This window comes from Alternaria arborescens (assembly GCF_004154835.1).
Source record: "Alternaria arborescens strain FERA 675 chromosome Unknown contig_5, whole genome shotgun sequence".
Taxonomy (NCBI): domain Eukaryota; kingdom Fungi; phylum Ascomycota; class Dothideomycetes; order Pleosporales; family Pleosporaceae; genus Alternaria; species Alternaria arborescens.
Window position 1 is genome coordinate 113,887 of NW_021167860.1, and position 22,437 is coordinate 136,323.

At 51.7% G+C, this 22,437-nt stretch overlaps 6 protein-coding genes across 6 annotated transcripts; 4 read left to right on the plus strand and 2 right to left on the minus strand.

The window, feature by feature from the left end:
• Positions 1-317: 317 nt before the first annotated feature.
• Positions 318-1,861, plus strand: AA0111_g2702 (hypothetical protein; the record flags this gene model as incomplete). The annotated part of the gene is made up of 3 exons (XM_028648503.1): positions 318-490; positions 548-1,118; positions 1,172-1,861. 3 exons carry the CDS (start codon positions 318-320, stop codon positions 1,859-1,861), a joined length of 1,434 nt encoding a protein of 477 aa, XP_028509610.1.
• Positions 1,862-5,881: 4,020 nt separating this feature from the next.
• On the minus strand, positions 5,882-6,293 carry AA0111_g2703 (hypothetical protein; the record flags this gene model as incomplete). Its single annotated transcript, XM_028648504.1, has 3 exons — positions 5,882-5,938; positions 6,024-6,158; positions 6,219-6,293. The coding sequence occupies 3 exons, from the start codon at positions 6,291-6,293 to the stop codon at positions 5,882-5,884; spliced, it is 267 nt and encodes an 88-aa protein (XP_028509753.1).
• Positions 6,294-7,765: 1,472 nt separating this feature from the next.
• AA0111_g2704 (hypothetical protein) lies at positions 7,766-8,266 on the plus strand (the record flags this gene model as incomplete). The annotated part of the gene is made up of 3 exons (XM_028648505.1): positions 7,766-7,822; positions 7,897-8,067; positions 8,150-8,266. 3 exons carry the CDS (start codon positions 7,766-7,768, stop codon positions 8,264-8,266), a joined length of 345 nt encoding a protein of 114 aa, XP_028509752.1.
• A 1,119-nt stretch (positions 8,267-9,385) lies between these two features.
• AA0111_g2705 (hypothetical protein) lies at positions 9,386-11,517 on the minus strand (the record flags this gene model as incomplete). Its single annotated transcript, XM_028648506.1, has 2 exons — positions 9,386-9,871; positions 9,928-11,517. The coding sequence occupies 2 exons, from the start codon at positions 11,515-11,517 to the stop codon at positions 9,386-9,388; spliced, it is 2,076 nt and encodes a 691-aa protein (XP_028509751.1).
• Positions 11,518-12,861: 1,344 nt separating this feature from the next.
• On the plus strand, positions 12,862-14,697 carry AA0111_g2706 (MYND-type zinc finger protein; the record flags this gene model as incomplete). The annotated part of the gene is made up of 1 exon (XM_028648507.1): positions 12,862-14,697. The coding sequence occupies one exon, from the start codon at positions 12,862-12,864 to the stop codon at positions 14,695-14,697; it is 1,836 nt and encodes a 611-aa protein (XP_028509750.1).
• A 2,027-nt stretch (positions 14,698-16,724) lies between these two features.
• AA0111_g2707 (putative phospholipid-transporting ATPase) lies at positions 16,725-21,853 on the plus strand (the record flags this gene model as incomplete). Its single annotated transcript, XM_028648508.1, has 2 exons — positions 16,725-21,262; positions 21,319-21,853. 2 exons carry the CDS (start codon positions 16,725-16,727, stop codon positions 21,851-21,853), a joined length of 5,073 nt encoding a protein of 1,690 aa, XP_028509749.1.
• Between the last annotated feature and the right edge of the window lie 584 nt (positions 21,854-22,437).

Below are 22,437 nucleotides of genomic sequence, written 5' to 3' on the forward strand. Positions count from 1 at the left end.
AACCACATTAGTAGCATCCAGCCAGCCATGTTGCTGAGCTGTCATGAACTCGCCTCGACGAGTGGCTCGAAGCAGTACGAGATGGCTTTCGTTACGAAGAGTCTCGACTGCGGCTGAGCTTGGTGGCCTTTCGGCTGCACCGAGTCTACACTAAATACAATGGTCTGAGATCAGTTAAATTGCCCTGTCAGTCCAGATCTGCATAACCTTTGCATTGGTAAACTTCAGCCTCCAAACACCGATCAGTTAGCTGTCACTCGGTCCAAACTTCAATACCCCACTATCTGTCACTTACCGAACTATACTTTAACTTCGAAATGAGCCAGGGATTTGGCAGGGTAACGGGAGTACTTAGTGCTCTCGCCGCATTAGTCTCCCTCGCTTCCGCCGTTCCGTTCGGGTTGCAGATCTATTCGTGTACTACGCCTGGGGTTATTGCTCCGGGTTTCGATGACGGGCCATGGATCTATTCCGAGGATATTCTTAACAGGTATGCGACCTGTGGCTATGTCTTGGCGATCAGTGAGCTTACTAAGACGACATCTAGGATGGAAGCCGCTGGATTCAAGGCGACTTGGTTCATCAACGGAGCCAACAAGGGCAATATCTACGACTATAACTCAACTCTACAGAGAATGGTTAGCATGGGGCATCAAATTGGCTCGCACACTTGGAGCCACAAGGACCTTGCAACTTTGACCGCCGACGGAGTACGACAAGAAATGACGTTACTCGAGGACGCTATGATGAATATCCTAGGATACTTCCCATACTACATGCGACCACCATTTCTATCACTCAACGCCAACGCCCTTAGTGTTCTCAAAGACCTTGAGTACCACGTTATCATTGGTGACCTAAATACTAAAGATTGGGAGTACCAATCGGAAACCGGGATCAATACAGCAAAGCAGCTCTTCATCGATGGTCTTGACCAAGGCTACACCATCGTCGAAGCTCACGAGCAAGAAGTCTGGACACATGACGAGCTCATCAACTACATGATCTCGGTAGTGCAAAGCAGAGGCATCAAGACCGTGACTGTCGCAGAATGTCTAGGTGAGCCATCGACCTCACAATGGTACCGCTCGGTTCGCCAACCAAGATCCACCAATACGGTGCGTAATTCGAATTTTTAGTACTATGAAGCAGAATACTAACAAAGACACAGATTTCTAGCGCTGATGCTGGCCCGACTGTAGTATACTCCCTCAATGGAAGGTGCGGCAACATCAACGCTGGCAACAATATGGGCTGGACGTGCCCTCCAAATGGTGGCCGGTGCTGCAGTAAATATGGAAGCTGCGGGAGCACCAGCGACTACTGCGCTGCGAATGTCTGCCAGCCAGCTTTTGGGTTGTGCAACCCCCCAATATCTTCATCTTCCTACCGCGACGAGGCCAGCATGACGTCCGGCCCTGCTGCTACCAATGTACCTTCATCGAGTTTTGTCTTTTCCAACAACACTGCAACAGCTACCTCACCCAATACGGCTGCGACGCCTCTAGGACCAGGGAGCATCACGCCCGACAACACTTGCGGAAATCAGGGAAGCGGGAAGAACAAAGGCTACATCTGCAAGACCGGTTCGTGTTGTAGCAAGTATGGAAACTGCGGTACGACTGCAGACTACTGTGCTGCGACTGTCTGCCAAAGTGCTTTTGGAAAATGCGACACCGCTTCTGTAAGGGGGAGCGTCTCTCCTGATGGTACTTGCGGGGACGTTGGAAAAGGCAACAACGCTGGCTACGTCTGCAAGACGGGCTTGTGCTGCAGCAAGTACGGTAACTGTGGTGGCACTGCAGATTACTGCGCCGCTTCAAAGGGCTGTCAGGCATCCTTTGGTAGCTGCACAAGTTAGGTTTGTATCTCCAAGTCATCTTGCTTTTCGTGACCCCGGCTATCTTAAGGGCAAGTTTCATCCTGATATCCCACTGATATGAAGCGATTTCTGGCAAGAGTAATCACCCGCGTGAAGGAAACAGACATGGTAAGAGAATGAATAAAGGGATAATGATGGAATAGCAGTGCGTTGCTGAAGAGAAGATGGTCGTGAGTAATTTACCTTCCCATAGTCATTTTAGTACATGCTTCTGGCATGATTCAATTGAGAACGTTGTTTTATATGCAGCCAGTACGTTACCCAGAGGAGTGGTCCCAGTAAGGCAAAGTAGTGAAAAGCGTTGCAGTGGGTTGTGCTACAGCCTGTATTTGTGGGAACGTATAGAACAATGAAGATTAGCATAGAAATCTGACGTTCTTCATTCTCTTTGTGTACTGGGCTTTTCCTGAGACATGATGACGTCGATCAAGCAGTGACGCTTGCCGGACCATCATCTGAGGTGTCGGGATCAGAAACACATGTATATGACATTATCGCATTAGCGTAATTAGACGCGCGGGGAGCGGTGTAGCGCCACCAGAATGTCTTGCCGCGTACTTTCCTGTCCACTGACTAACCACCTTTACTGCATGCTCCTGATAATCAGATGATAAAGTACGTGGGCCTTTGAAGAATGATGAGCCTTTGTAGGCACAAACCTCCATCTTTAGCCATTTGGACGTCTCCACCATTGTTGGCCTAGAGGCAATCAAAGCAAATGAACGGTTTTTATGATTCCAGTCGAAGAAAAACAAGTCTTCCGCGTACCAGCTGGATTCAAAGTATCGCCACACAAGGGATGCCAAGATTCATTTCTCGTATTCATATCCATACGGATATCCAGGATTCCTTGACGCTTGACCGATGATAAGAAAAGTGCCAAGATACGGATCGCCATCTCTAACCACGACCATCGCAGGGGTTCGATTGTACCATGTACATGCTCCACTAAACAGTAGCCAGTCATTCGGTTTCGTATCTGCTGGTGCCCATGCGAATGATCGCTTCTCTTGGTCAAAGATCTTTACAAGCGGACATGTAACTATGGACGAGAACCTTGAATCATATCCCTCACACCAAAGATAACGCAACGGCCGATCACCTGAATTCAGCGTGGTTTTGCGGATATCCGGGTTCTCAAGCAGCCTGACTCCATACCAGATGTCGCTCGAACGCCCTGGTCGTTCGTTAAGGTACGTTGTAGTACCGTTGACACCAGGGAATGATTCCCTGATTTGGGAAGGATCAAAGTCGACAAATAATGGCGATTGATAGTGCGGTATCGTATGACCATTGTTTCTCTTCACTTTCGCGTTTCGTATCGCCCGCCCCTAGATCTCGACTCCAATTATTTCCCATAGTCTTCGAGGCCATTCAATAGCCATTCCAGAGACCGAGTTGATCTTTGGGTTCTCGAGATACAGTCGAAGTACCTCAATGGCAAGTTGGTAGCTGTCTTTTTCGTAGTCTGGTACGACAGCCTTGCCACGACCCCAGTCTATCAGAGCCAAAACGCCGAATAGCCTGTCGAGCGTCAGTGCATTTGAAACTATTCATGACATCCAAGACCACTGCCAATCGGCGGCGTCCTCCAGTACTAGAAGCGAGGGATAGACAACCACGTTGATTCTGGATTGCGCGGAAACCTTCCTTGAATGTCTCCGTCGCGCAAGATTCCTGTCTGCGCAAGAACCACGGCTGCCATGAAAACAGTTTTTCCGTAGACCAAACAGGGAAGGCCAAAGACTCTTTATAATCAGGGATATTGATCCAGAAATCCACCAGTATGCTCACAGCCAGCAAGTAGTTAAGAGAGCGCACGTCCTTGCCACAACAAAGCGAGTTGTTTGGGGCCAAATGAAGCTTCTGCAAGATCCAAACTCGAGAAAAACATGGGCGTTTCATGAAGGTGAGGAACTTGGTTGCAACTGTTTGTCTTAGACGAGGACTGAACGCACATAGGCATCGCAGCGCGATCCAAGAGCTTCTCAAGATAGAACTAGGTCCTACCCAGTTGCGAGTCTGCCCAAAGCTAGATTTGAGAATAAGCTGGTGTATGCTGGCCAAAAGTGATCTGTGCCTATCGATGAATCGAAACAACAACGTGTTATCGTCCCTGTGAGGCAAGTACGCGGTTTCCTCCTTGGAAGGCCAGTGATACGTGCCGTCTGCGTTGAAAGGCCAGTAATATGTGCCATCTGCCTCGTAAGGCCAGCGATACGTGACGACGTCCGTGCGAGGTCCAACGCACGCCAACACACGTAGTGATCTTGCGTATATCTGTGCCATCATACCCACTTGGTGACTCTTCTCCTGTGTGGTGCTTTGGTCAATGCAAAGAGCGTCCATCAAGAAATACCTGCACGCCTTTGATGAACGCGCCTGTCTGAGCGCATAGACGCAGTTTCGGCCTGCCATGAATATGCATCCATTGATAACAATTTCATGACTTGGATAAGCTGAGCCTCAGGTGTAGCTGATACCGCAGGCGATCGGTCAATATGCTGCACGTGCTGTCTATGCGTATGAGAAACGTACGATAACGCATAGTAATCTGGGGCTTGTTCAACTAGCCAAGCGGTAAGAAGACAAACAAGATGATCATGTGCATCGATGCCTTGAATTTCTAACAGTCGTATGTGTGTAGTCGAATCCGGGAGGGGTTCGTGCTTGAACTCCACAGCTGACGGTACTCCTTCCATTGTGTTTCGAGTGAGTGATGCACAGGGCATGGACCTGTGAGGAAGCGATACTATGATGGGGTCCAATACCATACCTTACTTGCGCTGCGATCAAGGAGCAGGTGTTGTTAAGAGCGTCAGTAGGTTTTGCGCTGGTGATGAGATTCAGCCTGACGCGCTTGGCGCATGCAAGCCTAGCACGATTCGCGGTTTTCTGCACCGGAAACGTGACGGCAAAGCTGGCCATCACTGTAAGCAGCCCCATGAATGTGATGAGACTTATCGTGAAGCTGTCAGGAAAAGTGCCCAGTGTTATCGCATTATGAAACGGGAATGCGGTGCTGAATGCGACAGTGCGAAGTCTGAACGACAGTCCACACTAAGGTTGCTTAGCGTGGGAAAAGCACGTTCGGGTGTTCGTCGAGAGTTATTGGGGTTGGATCGTACGACACCCAGTTCTCGAGGCAGGGGGGCCAAATGCGCGCCTAGCCAAGCGGCTGGACGAGAGATGCCACATGATTACGCCATCGTTTATCGGCTAGACAAGCACACTTCAGATATCACGATCACGCCGCACAGCAATACACGACCTCAATAGCGACCACGATCATCCCATCAGGTAGGAAAGGGAAAGCGAAATTGGAGATTCATTCAATCTTGATCGGCATCTCAGGTTCTAAAGCGAGCGGTAAGGCTAAGAGAGACCCCTGCTCATCATTCTCTGGTCTTCATGCGGGGCCTCGACAAGATCCCAATCGCGAAAGCACTGACTAATTACTTCGAATGGTTTGCACATCTGGCGGACGACCAAATCAACATACTGCACAGTCAATTATGGCGATATATATGATAGCAAAGTTGAACAACACGAGACCAGCGCTCCGGAGCTCGAATCGCTCTGGCACCCTCATGTGTTATAATGCTCACTTGTGAATTGACCAATAGTATTGATACGATCTACATCGACATCACATCAAATGCCAATTTGTTATTTATGTGACGAGAACGCCCAGCAAACCGGAAACAACAAAATAATATATGGCCTTGAAGTCACGGGACTTCTCCATAGATGCCAGGACAAAAACGAGATTTCCAAAAAGATGCAAGACGCGTATTCTGGTGTCGGTTCTCAGCAGGTTGTTGCATGAAATCATGAGGAAACAGAGGATTTTATTGAAGATTTTCGAGTGCTCAAGCAAATACATTTGTGACTGCGACATGAGGTATTGTCCAAACAGCAGGGTAACAGATAGGTCGGCAAGACATAATGGGAAGATGTGTCTACAAGGTATCGTGTTACCATGACAGCTGGTCCTCTCTATTTTCCAGGGCAGCCACGACCCCCCTTAGAAGCAATGCTACAGCAATCCGCCTTCTAGAGAAGAAGTTAGCAGGCTATATAACATAATTTCGGAACATATCATCAGTAGAACAAACGGGACAAACAACAATGTACTTACGCAAGCTTGCAGGGAAACTCCATAATCTGGGCAGAGCTTGATTGTTCCGCATTCATAGTACCGCTCGATAGCAAAGCTCGACTGACGTTGGCAAGCCCCCTTGGTGGAGAAACAGCAGTCCGCCTCTGGTGTACACTTGAGAACAAAGAATATTAGATACTGTTGGTCCAGTCTTGCATACAAAATGTATCTTACCGCACCAAAAACATCAGCTGCAGCACTGACGACCGCGGTGCCTGCAAGCATGCTGAGGAGGATGGAAAGTTTCATCGTGAAGGCTTTGAAATGGAACAAGTCTTGGAAAGAGATGGAGAAGTGTGTAGAGATCGAGATCGAAACTGAGATATGATTGTTCGAGACGAAGTGTTGAGCGTGTGCTTTTATAACTGCTGCTGGCTGACTGAGAAGAGGCATCTGGTCGAGTGGAATAGAAAGGCGCTTGTGCTGGACTGGGTAACTAACTTCACCGCATGCGTTTCGCACGTTCGAGAATCGATGGCGTAGGAAGCTTTCCGAGCTTGGTTTCGCCTTCGTTTGGTAACTTTGAGTCGCAGATGGACTGCTATTAGTGCCACCGCTCGTTACAATGAGTAGGCATTACTTCTAGTTTCAGCACAGAACTATTTTTTAGAGAAGACGATCAAGCACGGTTCAAGCACTAGCGTATGAGGCTCACCTTAGACATCGGCCTTGTTCGTTGATTCGCAAAGATGGCATGTCTGGGTAGTCCGACTGTGCCAAGATGTACCTTGCGGTCTCGGCCAGTTACATATTACAGATGCTTCGTTCTGGTTAGCTAAGTCAGTCTATTACCTCTTCGGACTAGATGGCACGAGTGGTCTGTGCGCTCATCCGGCGCTAGAACGGATATAGTCAATCCACGAACACCAGAATCAAACATCCAAAAGCCTTTGAGAAGGAGAGTAATTCTTCTCACATACCTAAAGCCTTCAGCACAGGACTCAGATTGAGACCTACCATATTGACATCGAACACGGTAGGATATTCGGTAGCATCGCGTCTGAAACAGTTGTGAAGCTGCAAATTATGGTTCACTTTGACCGGGTGCAAATTATAGTTTACACCGACCGCATGCAAATAAGGGTTCACTTTGACCGGATGCAAATTATAGTTTACACCGACCGTATGCAGATAGTGGTTCACCCTGACCGGATGCAAATTATAGTTTACTCTAACCGCATGCAGATAGTGGTTCACTTTGACTGGATACATGATTCTATAGCATAGCAAATACCAAACAGGACAGTAGCAAGGCAAGTAGACACTCGACTACCCACGTGGACACTCCAAGTGACAACGGTAAAACCCGAAGAGCCGTCAAGATGATGCACAGTGCGAAACAAGACTTGTACTAGCGTACCAAAAATGCGCCTTGACAGTCTATCCTATGATATCGAAACTGTTGCAAAGTGAAGCTAAAGAAGAAGTGACACGAGCGACTGCTAAACAGCCATGGGCAAAGGCAGTCGGGCCTTTGTTACTGCTACTCCGGCCGGCGGTGTTTGTGATCAAACGACGACAATTGTCCCGCCATCAGTCTATCCCCAAAGTAAACGTCGAACTAACCTTGGATTCTTGCTATTAAAGACAAACTCTTCTGCCCTTTTCCTGACCAGAAACTCAGCTTCATCCAATCTCGACACTGATTCACTCTCAACAGACACTTTTCCTACGCACCAATCTTCAGATCAAAACCAGCCTTCCATCTCCACATCGACAAGATGAAATTCACCACTTCTATCGTTGCTCTGGCTCTTGCTGTAAGCGTTCAGGCTGAAGTATGTCTCTCCCGCTCCCCCAGTTCCTGTACATCTAGGAAGAAGATCTCTTACTAACACAACATCTCGTCTAGTGCTACATCACCGGCGGCTTTGGTACCGTTGGCGACAAAGGCTGCTGCTGGGGTGGCGATCAGGGATCAGACGCCTGTCTGAGGCAACAAGGCGGCATAGCATGCACCCAAACTGGTAACGCAGAATCTGCCAACTTTTGTATCAATAGGGGTATCCCCACTGAGAAATGTGTAAGTCCAACTCAAATACCTTCTTCTTCGTCTTCTTCTTCTTTGCAGAACAGGATGGCTTGGCTGATTTTGAATGCGACAGAGCGCGGATTGCTGCGATATCAAGACTGGCAAAGGACAGCCTTGCCCCAAGGGAAAGAACAGGTGTGACAGCGAATCTGGCTGCCCGTACCGTGATGGAAATGGAAACCTTCTCTGAATAAAGAGCTGAAGATTGTGGAAGCTGATCGTCTGTGGTTGAGGGCAAGGCTGAACGACTGGCTGATGTTTTTTCCTGGAGATGAAACACAGTTGGGATCAGAGCCACATCGTCTAGATACATGTCTTGGTTCCAAATACGAATTCAGCATTCTTTATATGTTAGTAACCGTTGCTTGCAATTGTGAATCAGTGAAGTGGTGGCTAACAGGGACTACCTTGGGCTCTACGGAAGCTTTGTTAATGAACTCCAAGACCTACAAGATGTGCACTTCGGCGGACGAGCAAGTCTAGACAGGCCTGCGATTGGCTACAAACATCGCTCCTGACAAACTCGAGGTCCGGTGTATTAGCATGTGAGCCAGAAACCCAAGCTAGTATATAACTTGCTTGCATGTTCACTCGTGCCTTCTCAGGTTTCCTGCGTCCTTGGTCGAATTCACAAAGCCTACAACCTTGTAGGAGAATTCCTGTTCACTCCCATCCTTTCGCATCTTGTCTAGCCTCCTGTGAACACTAGCTCTGCCCTTTTCTGATCTGTTGTTTCCCTGCGAGGCTCTTTTCCTGTTCTCCGACGCATCGTAGGCTTTGTTCTTTTGCTTTGACTTTTCTATCTAGTAGTACGCGTTCTTCTTTGCAATTCCTCTCCCAGACTAGTTATATGTCTTTTGAGTTGCCTTGCCACTATCTGACTTCCTGTGCTTCGCACTAAACATCTCTTTAGAGCATACCCGGGTATTACTCCTTCCTACTACGATAAAACGTGTCAAGAGGTTGGTAGACATGAATGGAAAACCTAGAAATCTACAATGCTATTAATCTTTATGAGTTCTTTTATTCAGAGCTAATGTGACCTACAAGGTAGGACTTGTTATTTTCATACCTGTTTGGGTTTTCCCTTGTATGTGGTGCGGGCACGCAAGGAAAGTCAAGAACGATAACTGAGAAGCGGGTCCCGCCGCCCCCAACCTCTACGCACGCATTCATCTTGTAATATCTATATATCATACAACTCTAATATATGCCCATACCACAGCAGTCTAAGTGATTACTGCACCTTTCTAATCCCGCCGTACATGATCAACATCTATGTAAAACACACACGCACACACACACCCTTCTAAAAACTCCCAATATTCCCCTTACTATACAGAGTCTGCCTCCTCTTATGCCTCATCCCCTGCCCCTGACTCATCCCCCTGCTTCCGTCCTTGCGCAATAGTCCATTCCCACTCACCAACCCATTACTCAATCCAATCCCATCGCCCAAGATCCCATTCCCACCCACCTTCCCCTTCCTCACCGCTCGTCTCTTAGCCTCGCGGCGTTTCAGCTTACCCATCCAACCCCTCACCTTCCTCGCAATGCGATCAGCCATGAGCACAAGCAGCGTGATAACCATGACGGGCACAGCGATGATCCAGAAGAAGGCATCCGAGTGGTGTTGCACGCCATTGAAGCGTTCGAAATTCTGACCAAAGTATCCGACGAGGAAAGTCAAGGGAAGGAAGAAGATGGTTACGGCGGTGAGTATCTTCATGCTTTCGTTTTGGTAAGCGCCCATGACGTTGAAGATGAGGTCGATGAGGTTGTCGGCTGCGCGACGCTACAAGATCAAGTCAGCAAAGCCGGGCTTAAGGATGATTGATAAGAAGAACTCACCATTTGATCAAGGCTGGCTGTAATCATGATGCAGTGGTCCTCCACGTCGCCCAGATATGTGTGTGCCAAAGGACTAATATTGATGCTAGACATTGTCTTGCGAGTAGCGAGATTATTCGACGACGGATGCGAATTTATAGTCATAGCCTGCACAGCCTGGGCCATGGGATCAGCCTTGTGGTCGCGGAGAGAGTTGATCAGGGAGACAATGGGCTGAATGGTATTCCTCAGGATAGACAGTTCAGAAGTGAGCAGGTAGAGGAGCTGAGAGTGGTGCAGTTCAGGGTCCTCCAAGACGTCGAGTTCCAGCTCGCCCATTGCGTCTTCGTAGGCGGCGACCACGGGGATGGCGAGATCGACAATGGCGTCGATGATGGCTTGCACAATCATGCTACTGTCTTGGCTGCGGCGGAGGATGGTGTCTTCTGTTCGGAGACGTTTTAGAATCATGTCTTCGACATCGTCGGCCGAGTGCTCGAAGAAGGAGATTACTGTGTTGTCGGCAAGCAAGAAGATGCTGACTTGCTCCACGCTGACCGTGAGGTGCTTTTCGGTGAGGGCCGAGTGCTGTTCGAGATAGACAATCCGATCGAGGTTGTAACCACCGCGGTATCGTTGGAGGGTGCGTACGGCGGTGGTCGCTGGGGGAGTGGACATTTTGACCTTTTCGAAAGGCGTGCCGTCAAGTTGCTTCTCCAGGCCGTCTAGTGTACTCATCATCTCATCCTGGCGCATCTGCTTGTTGGCCTCGCTCTTGGGAAAGAGCAGATTCTTTGCCGTCTTGAACAGCGATGGCTTCTTCGGCTTCTTCTTCTTCTGCGAATGGCGCGAGCGGGACCGTGATCGGGCCTTGTGCCGTCGTCGTTCGCTGTCGTCAGAGTCGGAATCAGAGTCGCTCTCAGAGTCCTCGTCCATGGGCGTCCGGACAAGCTTAGACAGAGTCAGGAGCAAGAAGGCCTGGTCAGAGTACCAGTCCACCTTGGTCCTGCTCTGGGTGCTCATCAAATCCTCAATCGCCAGCCTGTGCAGTTGCTTGTGGTTTCCCAGGGTGCGAATCACGTCCCAGGACAAGCCGTTGACGTTGATCCACCTACATGCCACCCAGTCTTCTTTTGGATAGTTGAGAAAGTCCTCGAGTGTATCATTGTCCAGTTCATGGCACTCGACGCGCTCGTCGGAGAAGTCTACAACGGTGATTTGGCATCGTGCGTAGAGGTGGTGGTAGTTGGCTGCTTCGGTTTCGTTCTTCGTGTCGACACCCGGCTCAGCGCCTGGCTCCTGGTGCTGGTATGGGCGCGTAGGGGACTGGTGGGGACTGTAGTGCTTTACCGTGTGTGAGCGCGTTATGCGTCGGCGCAGGGTCGAGTCTACCGAGAAGCGATCAGGGGAAAGGAGTTCCTCTGGGTTGGGATGTGCCGCAGTCGCGGTTGTGGCAGTTGCAGAGCGGCCGCGACGTCTCTGCTCGTCGAGCTGTGTATCGATGGTCAAATGTGGAGGCGCGGCCGAATCTGAGGCAGACCGCTCTGGCTGGTTGGGAGCGGGTGGAGCGGATGCAAAGTCTTGGACTCTGGTTTCGTGTGGAGACGACATGGCGACGTCTGCCTGCTGCTGTACTTGGGCTGTGTAAATCCTGGCGAATATTTCAGGTTAACGAGAGTGAAGAATAGAATGCGACAGCCATTGGTAGCGACGCGCGAATTGGTTGAGAGCTGGGGTTTCTCCTTTGCAGACGTGTTGTGGAATCACAACCACTGGGCTGCGGAGAAGTTTCATGTGCCCAATGAACTCCATCACTACGGGCCAGCTGCGTAAAGGCCCTGCACCCCACAGAGCAATTCGAGTGATTTGTATACACGTATATCTACATCGGAAGGCGTGCAATTCAGCCAGAAGGAGACATGTACCTCGTTCAGAAAGGTGTTTTGTCAGACGTGCCGAGTTACTGTTTTCGTGGTGACACAGGCGCCGAAGAAGAGGTGCGCCTTTGTCAGCAGCATCGTGCAGTCGGCCGGCGCCCCACGCAGCTTCGAGAATGGCGCCGAATCATGCAGGCGGCTGCAGATGAGCCTTTAATAGCGACAGTCTGCTGGCAAAGCTGTGGGTGCAGAGGTTTCATGGCTACATGGCATTGGCAGAGGTAAGCGCGCCACCTGTGGCGTGAGTTTTTTGCGCAAGTGCTTGGGCGTCGGAGAGATGACTGTCGGGCTGTCACTTGAAGACGACTGTATTTCCAATCATTGGGAGTACTGCGTGGTAAGCTGTCTCGAGTAACATAGGCAAGTAAGCTGTCTCCGGTGTCAAAGGCATGTGAGCAGTCATTTCGGTGCTCTCTTCGCCCGTAGCGCATGAAATTAGCGGTTCGAGGCTACCCTTCTGGGCGGGCGTGCCAATCCTTAACTGTGGGACTAGCTGCTCCACTGCCCATGACCTCTCACCCGAACCGCCTCTTTACACCCCATTCATCGCCGACAGCCTCATCCAACATAGCATAGTCCAGCCTTAGCACGACAGCCCATAGACGACGTCGCCCACCACAGCCAGTGTTGCGTGGCCTCCCACTGCGACGCGAGAGAGCGCTCTTGCCTCCCAGCCAGCGAGCGCCCGTGAAGCAATCCTGGTCCCCCTAACAACAGCAAACAAGCCTCATCTCCCGTCGACGCCCTCGACAACCATCGCCATCTCTCTGCGCTGCCCATCACTGCCTGCCTGACTGGCTGCTCACACATCAGCCCCGTCTCGCCCGAGTCCGGTCGTCGTCAGTCGTGTGATACGACCCCGTCGGCTTTCTCCCACCCTCGAGCGGCTCTTCGACCACCACCACCACACGGGCCCCTCCAAAGCCTCAGTCAGAGCCGGAGCCAACAACAAACAACTGGCTGCTGCCTGCCCAGCTCCTTCCCATCCGCTCATCCACGGCACCGCACAGCACCAAACATGCGCGAAGTCAACTTCAGCATCCCCAACGCCAACAAGGCCTCGGTTGGCATCACCACCGCCCTCTACGACCGCCGCGCCCTCGACTGCACATCAACTCTCCCGCTCATCAACTCGCTGAACCACCTCGCCTACCTCACCACATCCTCGGCACGCATACGCGACATTCTCACCGTCGATGGCGGCATCGAACGCCTGATATGCATCCTCAAAGAGGGCCGGAGCAAGGACATGATGGACATGTGGAAGTGGAACCTGGCCTTCCAGTGCATCTTCAACATCGGCGTGCGTGGCTCTGAGAACGTCAGGACGCGTGTCGTCGAAGCCGACATGGTGCCTGTCATCGCATCCATTCTCGACAACTACATCAAGGTCGTGGACAAGATGAGGGCACGAGCCGAAGCCGAAATCCACAAGTCTGCACGTCTCGGTGCATCGAGCCGACACCACTCGTCGCGGACTGGCGAGGTTGCGTCAAGCTCCGGACACCGAGCTGATCGAACACGACGCATCATACCCCCTCCGATTGAGATACCCCAGCCAGCCGAATCTCTGGCCGACGCGAACCCCATTCCCGCATTCTCACTGAGCTCCCCTCCCGAGCGGACGACATTTACACGTGGTCGACCTGCCCACCACCACCACCATCGCAGCCACGAAGGACGGCCACAGCTCTTTGGCGCTCCCGGCAACAACACGCGTAATCTAGGTCAGCCATTGGTCACCGCATTACCTTCCATGGAACCAGCTCCCGATGCTTTTGCGCTACGGCCGGTGCGAGATGCTGATCGACTGCCTTCCATGCTCCCCGCCCTGCAAGGGGAGATCACTTCCCAACCAGAGTCACCGACAACCCCGAGCGCCCCACAGGCACGCCAGACAAGCCCAAGAGCGGGGCTGGCCCGAACACGTCGCCGCCCATCCATCCGACACCAATTGTCTGTATCAGGAGAGTCGGACTTGGAGGCACAACAAGATGACATGTCCGCAGAGGCTGCCACAGCGGCTGGTCCGTCTGTAAACGAGCCAATCGTCGGCATACAGAATAATGAAATCAACATGGCTGACATTGTCGATAATGCAGAGATGCTGGATGCTGGCAACACACCGGTTCCTATCGCTGCCCCTTCAGAAGGCACAGATGAGAACAACGAGACGTTCAACATTACCCACCGTCCTGCTCTCGATGGAAGTCTAATCAACCCCACCAACACACCGCCCAACAACCCAATTACTGGATTCTCTCCTATGCAACCGACGATCAACGTCGTAAACACCAACCCGCCGCCTCCTTGGCTACCACGGTACCAGCAAGAACGTAATGCATCAGCTAGTGTGCTCGCAGCCATGCCTCGTGACGAAGATGTCCTCATGTCCCTCCAGCTCCTTGCCTACGTGTCAAAATACTGCAACCTCCGGACCTACTTCCAGAAATCCCATCTCGTACCCAAACTAAAGATTGCCGATGAGCTCCTCGACGGCGAAGTCAAGACACCAAAGGCGTCCGCAGAAGGAGAAGAAGAAGAGGAAGAAGAACTCGAAGAATACGAACTCCCAGATGACTTCAACATCTTCCCCCTCGTTGAGCAATTCACCGTCCGACACCACACATCCGACATGCAGTACTGGGCAAGCGTTGTTATGCGCAACCTGTGTCGGAAAGACGACTCGAGGGGCGGTATCAGGCAGTGTGCATACTACCAGTGCGGCCGATGGGAAGAATACACCCGTCAGTTTGCCAAGTGCCGCCGCTGCAGAAGGACAAAGTACTGCAGTAAAGAATGCCAGAAGAGTGCTTGGGTTTTCCATCGGCACTGGTGTGTTGCTGCGAGTTGAAAAGGGGGTTTGTTGACGAGAGAGAAGGAAAGCATTATTCTATAATTTCCACCACCCACCCTTTTCTTTCCAATTTTCCTTTAACCAATCATATCATCCTTTTTGTTGTCGGAAATGTTTTTCTGGCTTGCATATTGCATGGCGCTGGGCTTCTTCATCTTCTATGTTCCCATCTTCTCCTTTCTTTTTCGTTTTCCCTTTATTTCCAATCATAATCTTTCAGAACTTAATGAGCGATACGAATACCGGATACCACAGAATGCGAGGAGGGCGAGGAGGAAATCTAAGGGCGTTGGATCACTTTTGGAGAGAGGAGGGGAGAGACGGTGCGGGAAGGCAGAGAGAGAGAGAGAGAGAGAGAGAGAGAGAGAGAGAGAGAGAGGCAACGAAACTATACCATATCATTTGGGAGTCGGCAGCATTATTAGCATAGGTTGGTTCAAAAAGGGCCATGGTTCTGGGAGCAAAGTATAGTCAGTTTATTTGCGTTCTTTGTGTGCGTGTGAGTGCGTGTGTGCATGTGTACGTGTGAGTATGTGTATGCACGGTGTGCAATTGAAGTGGCTAAAAAGAACTGCATCCGTATAGCCTTTCTTTCCACTCCCTGTTCTTGAAGCGTGCCCTTGAAGCAAGTCTTCTCATGTCAACTGAATCAGCGACTCGTCAATCTTCCATAGAGTTCTAATCTCACAATTTTCGTTATGTTATGTATCCGTCACGTGACTAGAGGCCGATTGGTGGGAACGTTGGCAGCTGCGCACTCTCTTTCAACTCTGAATGTGACGATGATGTTCGCTGCATTAGCAGGACTGGCTGTCTTTGTCCCAGATCCACTCGCTTGTGATATGACTTGCGTTGGCGCGTCAGCCAGCAAGAGGCGTTTCTTTACCCACCTGCACATGCATCTGGAAGTATGCGAGGGATCTTCGTTTTTTTGCCGCGTTGCTGATCAGAACTATGGGAAAAGCAGCCATGACTTTTGGGGGAAGCGGCTGAGCTATTCGTGCATATGCATGGGTGGGCGGGGGTGGATGGGGGGAAGTCGAGCTGGGCTGGACGGAGAGTATCAAGGCTGTATGGATGGTGGGTGGGACCGCTGTGATTTGTGGCAGACATCCTGCTGTGTGCAAATAGAGTACATTTTGAGCAGGTGAACGGCTAGGGTTCTGGTCACTTGCGGGTTTGGATGATTGCGGTCGCTTGGGCTATAGAATACTGAAACACAAAATTGTCTACCACGCTGCACTCAAACTAAACACGAGGAAGATTTTTCCAGAACGTTAATAATGATATCCAGAGATATGACAGGTGCTCGGGAGTAATTGTGATATCTTAGGACAAGATCTTGGAACCACTACTGTGTTACTGCAGAGGGACGAATAGAGCGCTTGTCAGGAAAGGTGCCTGATTCTGCCCTATGACTGAGCGCGCCCCATGGATGGCGTTGTACAGGGGATGGCCTTCCTCTTTGCTGATCCGGCTGGTCTAAGCTACAAGAAAAGCAGACATGATTCTGGGGAAGCGCCCGAGCATTCGCGCATATGCAAGCCTTCAGCCCACATGGAGGGGCAACGCACTTCGCGTGGGCATAGCGGCCACCCGGCGTGGAGTGAGAGCGGAGTTGGCCCGATATACCACTTCCATCCCAAAATAGCCTGGGTCGATTGCATGGGTGGCAGCAGCTGCTGAACCTTGGTCCCCCCAGCCTGCGTTGCTGGCACGTGGACTGACTGACGGATTGAATCACAAGACTTGGGATTGCCAGCTGTTTTTCACATCACCACAGTCGTGTGTTGGGCGCAAAGCAGCGTTATCTGCTGCAATGCGCAGTGTCGCCGACGCCGCGTAATTCCATCGCTTCCAAGGCGCCCCAAGGGGCGTTGACGTCGTAATCCCCGTGTTGGACAAGCCGCTAGACCCGTGTGCTGCGGCAAGGCTGGGGATTTCCCCCAAGGCTAGAAGCTCACCATCTGTCGCTGCCCAAGGACAACAATCGCACACGACATATAGGGGAATGACTGGATACCATGTCGCATGCGCCCGATGCATCGAATGCTGGGATTGGAGGTAGCGGAAGTGGAGGTGGGGATGCGAGTGGAGGAGGGAACGTCGGGGGAGGGATAAGAAGGCGTCATTCCGCATCGCACGACGAAGACGATCTCGCACCGACGACACGAAGCGCAGCACAAGGCGCAAACACAAACACACCGTATGCGATTGAGAACACCAGAGACGAGCCACGCTCCAGGACTTCAGCCGTAGAAAATGCGGCGCGACCGAGCATTGCGCGCCTTACGACCGACGAGTCACCGCGAGTACGGTTCTCGACTGACGTCGAACGCAATGCACATAGCAAGGATGAGAGCACACGAGCTGGGAGAGGCGCCTGCGAGAAGCAGAAGCCTAGGATACCGGATCTAACGGTGAATACGCGCGAGGTTTCTCCTCAAGATCTGGCTCTGGCGCAGGCTGAAGCTGAAGCTTCATCCTCACGCTCCCCACGCAATGCCATCAATCGATCACCGCTGTCGCCGACGTCGAGGAACCGCGGATACTCGCTCCGCAGCGCGCTGTTCCGGAAGAACGTTCACGATACGACAAAGGAGGAGGATACGCATATCGAGTTGGAAGAAGGGATTGGAAGATCGCAATCGCAGGCTAGAATGGGACATCACGCAGAAGTCACTAGCGGCTATGCTTCGTCGCCCAAGAGCGGAGATGCCGTCATCACCGTCACGCCCGAGCATTTGGATTATGCGAGTTCAGCCTCGGATATCTCGAATAAGAACCTGGGACAAGGGCCAATCGCGCTTCCGGCCTATGCCTCGTGGAAGAACCGCAAGACGGTGAGTCGGAGAGCGAACTTGGTCAGGGAGATGAAGGATGTGGCAGAAAAAGCTCGCAAATTCGTCTTCAGGATAAAGGACGTGCCGCCTAGCAAGGACGGCCGGCACATCGCCCTCGACCCTACTCGCCCTTCGACCGACCCTCTCGTCGACGAACGCACTTCCCAACCCTACACTAGCAACTGGATTCGATCCACCCGCTACTCGGCATGGAACTTTATCCCGCGGCAGTTGGTCGCGCAGTTTTCCAAACTGGCAAACTTTTATTTCTTGGTGATTTCGATTCTGCAAATGATACCCGGGCTGAGTACTACGGGCCAGTTTACGACGATTGTTCCGTTGCTGTTTTTTGTCACGTTGAGTATTGCAAAGGAAGGGTATGACGATTTGAGACGGTGGAGAGCGGACCAGGAGGAGAATAAGAGAGAAGCAAAGGTCCTGAGAGCGAGTCGTGCTTCCAATGTCGCTGCTGCTGTTGGTGGGGTGAAAGGCCACTCCGTGGATGGTGGCAGTGTTGTTTCACCAGAGTCCGAGGGTTTGCACTGGGAGACGATCAAGTGGCAGGATATCAACGTTGGAGATGTCATCAAGCTTGAGAGAAATGACGCTGCGCCTGCTGATCTGGCACTTCTCCATACCAACGGGGAGAACAATGTCGCGTTTGTTGAGACAATGGCGCTGGATGGGGAGACAAATCTGAAAAGCAAGCAGACGACGGCTTCGATTTCCAAGACGATTATAGACCAGGAAGACGTCCTGAGGACCGATGCCGAGTTCGTTGTCGAGGATCCCAATCGCGACTTGTACAGCTTCGAAGGACGCGTCGTGGTCGACGGGAAGCAAGCGCCACTTACACTCAGCGAGATCATCTTCCGAGGTAGCATCCTGCGAAACACACCAGATGCGATTGGCATGGTCATTTACTCTGGAGAAGAATGTCGCATCCGCATGAACTCGAACAAGAACCCTAGGATCAAAGCGCCAGCACTCCAAGGCCTGGTCAACCGCATCGTCATCCTCATCGTCGTCTTCGTCATCGCTTTGTCAATATTCAATGCCGTGGCCTACAAGATCTGGCAGAGGAACGAAGACGACATGTGGTATTTGCGTGGCTCCTCCGTCGCATTCTTCCCCAGCTTCACCTCCTTCATCATCATGTTCAACACCATGATTCCTTTGTCTCTCTACGTGAGTCTGGAAATCGTCAAGTTGGCGCAAATGTTCTTTCTACATACGGATATCGACATGTACGATCCCGTCTCCGATACGCCATGTGAACCGCGCACGTCGACCATCAACGAGGAGTTGGGCCAGATTAGCTATATCTTCTCGGACAAGACGGGCACGCTGACGGATAACTCGATGAAGTTTCGTAAGTTGAGTGTAGCGGGCGTGAGCTGGTTGCATGACGCAGACTTGAAGGAAGAAGGGAAGAAGAAGTTGATCCACAAGACGAGGAAGAAGGGGAAGCAGCCTGTGAAGAACAGGAAGAGTGTGAGATCCGCCAAGGATGTAGCGGGTGAGGAGCCCGTCGTTGAAACAGTGGAGCAGTTGGAAAGCCCTGGGGAAGGCGGCCCGTCAAATTGGCGATCGAGCGCGAAACCGGGAAAGACATCCCGCGAGCTGCGTACACAGGATATGCTGAGGTATATCCAGAGGAAACCTCATACGCCGTTCTCGAAGAAAGCGAGGATGTTCCTTCTTTCCCTGGCCTTGTGTCATACTTGTCTGCCTGAGATCCAAGAAGATGGTAAAACACACTTCATGGCTTCCTCTCCAGACGAACTCGCCCTCGTACAAGCAGCACAAGACATGGGCTTCCTACTCATCAACCGCGACGTTCACACCATCACCCTCAAGATTATGCCGACGGGACCCGATGGCGAGCCAGTCTCAGAGGTCTACGAGATACTAGACGTTATCGAGTTCTCGAGCAAACGAAAGCGCATGTCGATCATTCTCCGCTTCCCAGATGGCCGCACATGCATCATCTGTAAGGGCGCAGATTCCATCGTGATGCAGCGGTTGAAGCTAGCTACGCTCGCGAACAAGAAGATGGTTGAGATTGAGCGGCGGGCTAATATCCGGAAGAGCATGGAGGCTCAGCATGCGATTGCGCGTATGAGCGAACACGCTGAGCGGCGGAGTAGTGTGGCTGGTCGTCTGAGCAGCGTTGGTGGCCGAAGGAGTATGACGCTCAGTCAGGCTGCGAGGGCTAGTTTGAATCTGGGCCGCCCGTCTTTCGCTCCCAGTGTGGGCAGAGGAGGTTCCGTGTCAGCGAGAGATGAAGTGGATCAGTGGCTACGCGAGCGTGAGAATGACCGCATGGACATGTCGTCTCTCGATGAAGATACGCCGTACCAGACACCGACACAGACACCCCGCCAATCAGGTCTGGACCGCTTCAGCATGGCATTTTCATCAGCACGCAGCTCGATGCAGATTGGCTGGGAAGACATGGAAGCCATGGTCGACGAAGGCATTGCGGGCGACGACACTGCGGTCATCGAACGCTGTCTCCAGCACATCAACGAGTTTGCCACAGAGGGTCTGCGAACCCTGCTCTACGGCTACCGCTTTCTCCACGAATCTGAGTACCAGTCCTGGAAAAAAGGGTACCTCGACGCAACAACCAGTCTCGTGGACCGGACGCGGCTCATCGAAGAAGCAGGTGATGAGATCGAACAAGACCTCGATCTATGTGCCGCTACCGCTATTGAGGACAAACTGCAGCAGGGCGTACCTGAGGCAATTGACAAGCTGCGCAGGGCCAAGATCAAAATGTGGATGCTAACAGGCGACAAGCGAGAAACCGCAATCAACATTGGCTACTCATGCCGGCTCATCAAAGAATTCAGCACCGTCACCGTTCTCGACCACGAAACCGGACTCGTCGAACAAGCCATCAGCTCCGCCATAACGGCCATGACAGCCGGCACCGTCGCCCACTCCGTCGTAGTCGTGGACGGCCAAACACTTTCCAAAATCACAGACAACGACCTGCTCGACACGCTGTTCCACGAACTCGCCATCCTCGCCGACTCGGTCATATGCTGTCGCGCGTCCCCGAGCCAAAAAGCCCAACTCGTAAAGTCGATCCGCAAACGCGTCAGGAAATCAATCACCCTGGCCATCGGCGACGGCGCAAACGACATCGCCATGATACAAGAAGCCCACGTCGGCATCGGCATCACAGGCAAAGAAGGTCTCCAAGCAGCCCGCACGTCAGATTACAGCATCGCGCAGTTTAGGTTCCTCGTCAAGCTACTGCTAGTGCATGGCAGGTGGAATTATATTCGCACGTGCAAGTATACCGTCGGCACGTTCTGGAAGGAATTGCTCTTCTACCTCACGCAGGCGCTGTTTCAAATGAAGGTGGGTTATACGGGTACTAGTTTGTACGAGTCGTGGTCGTTGAGTATGTTCAATACCCTGTTCACTAGTTTACCAGTCATCTTCATGGGTGTGTTTGAAAAGGATTTGAGCGCGAGTACGCTGTTGGCGGTGCCGGAGTTGTATACGATTGGGCAGCGCAACGGTGGTTTCAACTTTCGCGTTTATCTCGCTTGGATGTTTATGGCGAGTGCAGAGGCCATGGTGGTTTATTACGTCATGTTGGGGTTGTATGGGGATGCGTTGTGGACCGAGGATAACTCCATCTTTGCTCTTGGGAGTATTACGTATACGGCAGCGGTGTGGTTGATTGCGTTGAAGATGCAGTATGTATCCCCTCGTTCCCCCATGGAGGATTCGGTTTGCTAACATATCCCCACAGGTTCATAGAAACGCACTCCAAAACAGCTACCAACGCCATCGCTCTCATCCTGTCGATTGGCGGCTGGTTCCTCTGGAACATTATCCTCTCCTCGCTGTACAATCCCGAAAACAAAATCTACTACGTCCGCGACACTTTCTTGCGTGGTTTCGGCGCGAGTTGGTCGTGGTGGCTTGCTCTCGTGCTCATCCTCCTCTCCGTCATGGTATTTGAGTTGGCGGTCAAGAGCGGCATGGCGGCGTGGTGGACGAGCGATGAAGATGTTTTCCAGGCTCTGGAGAAGGATCCTGGTGTCAAGCGCAGATTTGAAGAGGCGGCGGCTGGGGAGCTGCAGCAGGGCTGGGATAGGGAGAAGGGGAAGGGTGCGAAGGTGGGAAGTGAGGTCGGGCTGAGTGAGGATGAGGAGAGGAGGAGGGAGGGAGAGATCAAGGATTTGATTAGGAATCGGGTGGAGGATGGTGGTGCTGGGGTACAGGATGGTGGTGATGTTAATAGGATATTGAGTCGTGGGTTCGGGGATGTGAAGACGACATAGTTAACGGGAGAAGTGTCTCTTCTTTTGCGTATTAGCGCATCCTCTTGGACGAGGTTATGATTTCATGGGTACATATTTGCCATTCTTTTTTTTCCAACCTCTAAGACCAAAAGCAGTTGGTAATTTGCGATGTATACAGTATTGTTGTGATTCTGTAGTGTGACCTCGAGAATACGGTTTAGCGTAAGGCGGTGCATACCAATCACATGTCGCCGAACTCAGCCTCATTACTTCTTTTCCGTCCTGCAGCCTAGTAAGCTATCATCTCGCATGCCATCTTCAGCCCTGTTCGTGTGCTGCATGTCTACTCTCCTCACTTTAGCCCGCTTTACGAACTCGTCATCAGCTTTTCCCGGCAGGAATGGATACCACACATGGAAGCTTGGCCACTTCGCGGGGTCATAGAGACCATCGCTCGACCAGAAGCCTCTCCAGAGTCATCAGACGGGTTTTACATCAACCACAGTCCTACGCCGAGAACCACGACACCATAGCTACTAGCCGAACTCTAGGGAACAGAATCCAAAGCTACCTAATCAGACCGTTCACTAGGGCAGACACTAAAGACCGTTGTTCCACACAAT